This window comes from Sapajus apella, unplaced genomic scaffold (assembly GCF_009761245.1).
Source record: "Sapajus apella isolate SASKATOON/1434 unplaced genomic scaffold, GSC_monkey_1.0 scaffold38, whole genome shotgun sequence".
NCBI classification, from domain to species: Eukaryota; Metazoa; Chordata; class Mammalia; order Primates; family Cebidae; genus Sapajus; species Sapajus apella.
The window spans coordinates 1809023-1816434 of record NW_022436978.1 but is presented as its reverse complement, the minus strand read 5'-3'; the positions used below and the strand labels follow the sequence as shown (position 1 = coordinate 1816434).

General features: G+C 48.5%; 1 protein-coding gene across 1 annotated transcript; it reads left to right on the top strand.

Moving 5' to 3' along the window:
* The first annotated feature begins 204 nt into the window (after positions 1–204).
* On the top strand, positions 205–3602 carry RTP3 (receptor transporter protein 3). Its single transcript, XM_032298006.1, has 2 exons — positions 205–517; positions 2784–3602. Exons 1-2 carry the CDS (start codon positions 363–365, stop codon positions 3325–3327), a joined length of 699 nt encoding a protein of 232 aa, XP_032153897.1. The 5' UTR covers positions 205–362; the 3' UTR covers positions 3328–3602.
* Positions 3603–7412: the final 3810 nt, after the last annotated feature.

Here is a 7412-nt window from a genome sequence, read left to right as displayed (position 1 = left end):
TCAGAGCTCTTCTGTGGCAACATTTTGATGAATAAAATCACGAGTTTTGTGTCTTTCACAAGGAGCAAACCCTGGTCTAACTCATTCTTCTCAATCCCCTCCAATTCACCACCCGCAGCCTAATTTCTCTGTAACCAGGCATCAAGCCAAGGCACTTGTGGAACCTAGTGCCATCCTCTGAACTTGGAGCCAACTGGCCTTTGTCCCTGGGGCAGAGACGTGGTCCATGGGCCCAATCCAGGTCCTCAAAGGGAGAGCAGGTCTGAGCCCTCGTCCTCTGAAGTGAGAAATCTCATCTCCCACTACAGACCTGCCAGGGCCCAGGAGAGTTCGACCCACCCAGGCACACCACAGCAGCAGAAATGGCTTGGGACACAGGAGTATGGAAGCAGATGTTTCAGGAGTTAATGCGGGAGGTGAAGCCATGGCACAGATGGGCCCTGACGCCAGACAGAGGCCTTCTTCCCGACGTCCTGAAGCCAGGGTGGATGCAATACCAGCAGTGGACCTCCGCCAGGTGAGGGGGAATGCAATGGCATGCATTCCAGAAAATCCTTCCTCATTTCTTACTAGGTTTACCTGTTATTTTCTTGTTCCATTCCATGCTTGCAAATTGAAGACTGTGGGAAGTAAGATGCCCATCATCCAAGAAGTTTTAACTTCATTAAAGAGTGTTTTTTACAGCCGGGCGTGGTGGCTCACGCCTGTAATCCAAGCACTTTGGAGGCCAAGGCAGGCAGATCACCTGAGGTCGGGAGTTCAAGACCAGCCTGACCAACATGGTGAAACCCCATCTTGAAAAAAAAAAAAAAAAAAAAGACTTTTTTCACTATTACAATGAACCACCAAATAAGAGCAGGCCTGAACACTATTGAGAGCTAATGCCTGGATACAGAGAAACCAGACTGTGGGGGTGGGGACAGGGAGTAGCCAGGAAAGGGGGGGAGGAAGGGCAGCTGTCGCACCCACGGGGCAGTGCATGTGCCTCCTGCCAAGGGAGACTCCTGGACCCATCATGGAGCCCCTAGGAGGAGTGACTCACAGCATGGAGGAGACCCCATGGGGGAGGCTGGAGGAGCAGGAGGCCTGGGCAACAGGCAGCAATCCTGTCCCTCTCAACTCTGAGCTGAGAGAATATTTTTAAAATAGGAGTCAGAAATCATCCAAAGTCTCATCCTCTCTTTTCCATGTGGGAATGGGGAGCCCTAAGGCTTGGGAGGGTGAGGGGGGCGACTACCCACAGTGCACAGAGGGTGAAGGCAGGGGACTCTGTCCCACCTGCTGCCCCCTCCCGGGGAGAGTCTACACAGAGGGAGCAGAGCTCTCCTGCTGGCCTACAGCTTTCCCAGGCCAGGAGCTGCCACGGGGACCATTGCACCGAAGTCTCCGTCCATTTATCTGTGGGAAGTTGGAACTCTGAGCCAGCACAGAATCAGAGCACTGAGACCCAGGGGATGGCAGTGGACTTCTGCTCAGCCGGGCCCAGGCCCCTCTGCACTGCTGACTGTGGGTGGCTGCCACCAACGTGCTCTCGCAGTGGTCACAGCTTCTTGGCCTCTCCCTCTCATTTCAACCTCGCATTCACCCTGTGAGCTGCTGCTAGAGTCAAGGAGCAAACCCTGGCCTAACTCATTCTTCTCAATCCCCTCCAATTCACCACCCGCAGCCTAATTTCTCTGTAACCAGGCATCAAGCCAAGGCTAAGCTCAGCTACAGTGACACATAAAACTGGTAATATCACTGATTTAACCTTACATGTGGCTTCCAAGGTCACCAAGGCAGAGGAAGAGAGAGCTGGAATGTCTTACCAGGGCTTCTGTGAGCATATCTGGAAGGAACGTTTATCAGTGCTGGCGTCATCTCATTGGCCAACTGGTCCCAAGGCCACAACCTCACTGCAAAGGGGCTGGGAAGTGGGAGGGAGCGCATGGATAATTTGGTGAGGACTAAATGTCTCCGCCACACTTTGCAGCCCTCTGCCTCTCCCAAAATTCCTCCCCTGGGTGCCGCCATGTGCTTCCTGCCTTCTCACTCTACCTCCTAACGTGTATCTGTCCAGATACCTTAGCTCAGAAAGTTGCCCTCCTCCCTGCTGAGACAAGGTGTCATTCCCTTGTACCCTGTCTGAAGCCGGTGGCATTCAAAATATGAAGTTTTCCAGGCTACCTCGAGCAAAGGACCTGGGTTGGAGGGGGAGCACATGAAGAGAGAGTCGGACACTGTGATCTCCCTGCAACACTGCAGACCGGGAACCCGGGGTGGCCAAAGGAAAGGCAAAGGCTTCTCTCTAGGAACACCCTGGTCCCTTCAGGCTCCCTTGAGTCTATAACTTGATCAACACCCACTTGCATGCATTTGTGGATTTCAGGGTTCTGAACTGAATTGGCTGCTGTTGCACTTGCGGCCTCTGTCCTATTTGAAGCAGCTTTGCTTTGTAATCAGGAGACCAGAGTCCTAGTCATGCCTTTTACACCCACTGGGTCTCTGGACAGGAGGAGTTTTCAGAGTGTGCCTCACCCCCAAGATGAGCATGTTGGACTTAGGCAATGCCCAAGGTCCCTCCCAGCTCTGCCAGCTTCTGGTTCACTGTTTTCATAGCAGACACTGTCAGGCATGCAGCACATGGATGGCACGATGGAGACGGGAACGAGGTCTTAGTAATTTCTTCCACCACTGAGCCACAGCCCCAGTCAGGTCACGTCTCCGTGCGGTTGGTAGGTCCTTTCTTTCTCTGGCGGCACCCCATGATGTAGCCAGGCTGAGGCTCTCTTCTGTCTCCACAGGTTCCAGTGTTCCTCCTGCTCTCGCAATTGGAACTCTAGCCAAGTTCTGGTCCTTTTCCACATGCACTGGAGTGAGGAGAAGTCCAGGGGCCAGGTGAAGATGAGGGTGTTTACCCAGAGCTGTAAGAAGTGCCCCCAACCTCTGTTTGAGGCCCCTGAGTTCACGCAAGAGAACACCTCAAGGGTCCTGAAAAACCTTGTCTTCCAAATTCTGAAGAAATGCTATAGAGAAAGATTTCAGTTGATAGAGGAGGTTCCTGTGATCAAGGACATCTCTCTGGAAGGGTCCCATGATAGTGACCACTGTGAGGCATGTCTGCAGGGTTTCTGTGCTCGGCCCTTACAGATTATGAACCTCCCCCAATCTTGGACCCCAAGAGTATACTCCATTTACAACGTGGAGGAGGGAGTTGAGCCCTGGCCCTCAAGAGAGAATGGCTGTTCCAACGCATGCCAGAACCACACCTGTAGGAACTTAAGCATTTCCTGCTGTTGTGTCATTCTCATTGTTATCGTGATCATTGTTGTAAAAACTACTATATGAGCCTTGGAAACATGATGCCAAGTGGAAAAAAAATCAGATGCAAAATTCACATGTTGTATGATTTCATTTTTGTGAAATGTCCAGAATAGGTAAATTTATTAGACGAATTGCTAGCAGGGCCTGGGGAAAGTGGGAGACAGGAAGCAACTATTTAATCCTCAGAGGGTTCTTTTTGCAGGGGATAGTGTTGTGATGCAGATGTTTTGGGCTGAGACAGAGGTGTGGTTGCACAACACTGCCAATGCAGTAAATGTCATTGAACTGTTCACTTTCAATGATTAATTCTATGATGTGACTTTCACATCAATATTTTTTTTAAAAGACCTTTACAATTGTGTTCACTCTCAAGAGAACTGAGTCTGAAGTGTCTGTGGTTCATAAACCATTTGGAAATCTTGTGAAGCCCTGTGGGCCCCCTCAACAGGGAATTTTGCACAGATACTCTGAGGTCAGACTGCAAAGGCTTTTGCAGTCAAAAGCATTGGAGTGAAAACCTGGGTTCTCCAACACTGGTCTCCATGGAGGGAGGTGTGCAGGCCACTGAGGGGTGAGGGTAGGATGTGCCACCAGGTCTTTCTTTTTAAAGATAATGTAATTAGTGTAAATTGTTGGTTAACAGGGAACTCACAGCCAATAGCACCATAACCCACGCCTGAAGGAAGTTTCTCTAACACACATATTCTCCCCATAAGGAACATCATGGCCTTCTCACTCTTAGGAACACCAGAAAGCACTCTACACTGTGCTCAAAGGCCATTTGAAACCGCACAATCACCAACAGAAGCACAAAAACGAGAAACACATGGCAAAATAGATCAGGAGAAGCACACTTGTTTACAGCACAAGAGCTGGAACAGGCAGGGAACACACAGGTCCTGCCCTGGCTCAGTTGGAAACACAGGTGCTAGTGACTCCAATTTCCCCTGCTCTGCACATATCTGAATGACCACAAACATACCGTGAGAACTGGTTCAGCAGGTAAGGGTTACTAATAGATTTCAGCAGGTAGGCAAAATCACCAATAGACTCCACGAATAATGGGGCTGACCTGTGCATTCTCAAATGGCTTTGAACTGTGAATGACTCTGTTTCACTAACACATGCGGTCCACATGTGGAGCTCTCACCCACAAGACTCACATGAGGGCTGCCAGCTTGGAGCTCTAGGATTCCTACCAGCTAACCAGGATTTTTCACGTTCAGAAGACAGGGTCTCAGAAACTATTTGCTCCTTAAACCACATCCTCCCAGTGACTGAACTGAAGCTGAGATTTTTCTTAGTAAAATTGAACAAAGGATTGCCTTTCTGAAACTTCCATTGAAAGATGGATGTGAGGGGGCACAGTACTTGGCTAGATAGAATGTTCTGATTTTAAATATTCCAGATGACCATAAAAATCAATCACTTCTAAGAAGATGCCTAATTTCTAAAGAAGTTTGAAGCCTCTAGAGACAATACAGCTGAAGTCTTAAACTAACATTTTGTTCCCTCAGATGTTTTTGTCTAGTAGAAGATGACCTTCCTCAACTGAAAAAACCAGGCAGGAGCTGCTTCTCTGTGAGACCTCTCCACCATTCATGTCTTGGGAGGGAAAGGATTTGAGGTCGGTTCGGGGTCTTGGGCCAAAATCTCGTTTTTGTTGTTGTTGTTTTGACAATATATATATCAGTGTTTCTTTTTTTGTATTATTCTATTTTGAGACGAAGACTTGCGCTGTCACCCAGGCTGGAGTATAGTAGCAGGATCTCGATTCACTGCAGCCTCCGTCTCCCAGGTTCAAACAATTCTCCTGCCTCAGCCTCCTGAGCAGCTGGGATTACAGGTGCGTGCCACCATGCCCAACTAATTTTTGTATTTTTAGTAGAGACGGGGTTTCACCATGTTGGCCAGGATGATCTTGATCTCCTGACCTCATGATCCGCCTGCCTCAGCCTCACAAAGTGCTGGGATTACGGTGAACCACCATGCCCAGCCTAAAATATACTATTTCTTATTGCATGTTTTTATAATGTATGCAAATATATTAGAATAATGGTATGCATAAGTCCTCAGAGGATGCATGAATAACAAATATACACACATTTGAAGTGCATCCTCAATTTTTTTTAAACTTGTGCAGTCAAAAACATTGGGACCGACATTGTGGGCTGGATGATCATAAAAATAATTAAAAAGAAACACTGAGGACTCCCATCCTAAAGGAGCAAATGTGGAGGTCTGTGGACAGATTCTTACCGGGTGTATTCGTCCATTCTCACACTGCTATGAAGAAACACCCAAGACTGGGTAATTTATAAAGAAAAGAGGTTTGATTGACTTACAGTTCTGCATGGCTGGAGAAACCTCAGGAAATTTACAATCATGGTGGAAGGCACCTCTTCACAGGGTGGCAGAAGAGAGAATGAGTCCCAAGCAAAGGGGGAAAAGCTCCTTATAAAACTATCAGATCTCGTGAGAACTTACTATCCCAAGAACAGCGTGAAGGTAACCGCCCCTATAATTCAATTGCCTCCCACTAGGTTTCTCCCATGACACGTGGAGATTATGAGAACCACAATTCAAGATGAGATTTAGGTGGGCACACAGTCAAGGCTTATATCACCAGGACTCTGAAACCAAAGCAGTCTTTTGAACACATTCTGTCCTGATTAATGAAATTAATTTTTAAGACTCCTTCTCGCACCTTTTTAAATCTAGAAATGCGAATTCTTCCATTTATGCAATGGAAATTAGTGTAATAGTCACAGCCAATAATTTCTTTTTACTCACCCCCATTCCCATCCCTATCCTCTTCTCATCTGCCCCTCCCCATCACCTGGAGTTGTGCCTTGCCTGCACCCTGCCGCTCCCTCTGGGGCACATTGCATCCCACGTTGCCCTACCGGAGTGTCATTCTGGCAGTTCACATCTCCCACCTCAAACCACACCTACAACCATGCCTTGGATAATTTTTTCTTTCCCACTCCTGGGTTTTGCTCACAAATTCCCTCTGCTTCTTCTTAGCTACTCATGAGACCATGTCCATCTTTTAATCCCCTGCCGGAGCGCCACTATCCCTGTGATGCCTCCTTTCATCCCCCCTGGCGAGAGTTTCATTCTGCTAGTGCTGGTTGTCAATCTACATACCCCCTGTTCTATTCCACCCAGTTCTAGTGCTGACTGGCTTCCTAGTGAGCCAGCAGCATCTGAGGCAGGGCCTGGTTCCCCTCACCTCTCCCTGCTTCCTAAACCAGGGAGGAGCGTCTACACAGCTGTGTGAGCTAAAGGAAGGCTGTGCGGTGAGTGAGCCTACCACATCTGGACTGAGCACTGCTGGGCTCTCTGCATGCCATCTGGCCACGAACAGCTTCGAAATGAAAATGGTGTTTTCCACTTTACCCATTTGCCATTTCTCTCCTCATGTGTATTAATGGGCGACCCTAGCTCGCTCTTTGGCAAAGGACACACTTGTTTCTGAAACTGAAAAAGATGTGTGTTTAATTCATGTGGAAGAATGAGTGACCAAAACTTGATAAACAAGTCAGGAAAAAATGATCAGAGGTGAGCCTCGCCTTAGCAGACATCACCACTGTGGTCATCAGCATACAGAGTGCTGGCTAAGGGACAGGCAGCTCTGCAGAGCAAGCTGGGCAAAGGCCAAGGCCAGCTGGAGGAGGGTTCCTATGCTTGGAGAGGGGTGAGAGCAGCAAGCTGGGCAATTTGGCTTGGTTTTAGACATCATTAAGACCTACCCGAAGCTGGGGCATACTTCACATTTGCTCTTACTCATGGGTTGTGAAACCGTTAATCCTAGGGCGAGGTTTTCTGTGGTCTCACCTGGAAGCTGGGGGACCGGCGGAGGTGGAAGGGCTAAAACACCAGCCCTGCCCCCATACACACTTCCTACTAGGCATTCGCTCCCATTTCTGACTTCCCAGCACAGCATGGCTGCCAAAATTCCCATGCAAGGCTTTAGCCTCCCACAGGCTGGCTTTGTTTTCCCTCAAAACAGCACATCTTGGTAATCAGCCAATGAAGGAAAAATTGAATGCAGCATTTTGAGCCTTTTCCCTTCAATTCCTTTCTTTCTGGGATTTTGCCTTTAA

Excerpts from the sequence above, each read along its gene's own strand:
- RTP3 (XM_032298006.1), top strand. The coding sequence starts at position 363 with ATGGCTTGGGACACAGGAGTATGGAAGCAGATGTTTCAGGAGTTAATG. Across the intron at positions 518-2,783 it reads CAGCAGTGGACCTCCGCCAG|GTTCCAGTGTTCCTCCTGCT; the intron begins GTGAGGGGGAAT and ends CTGTCTCCACAG.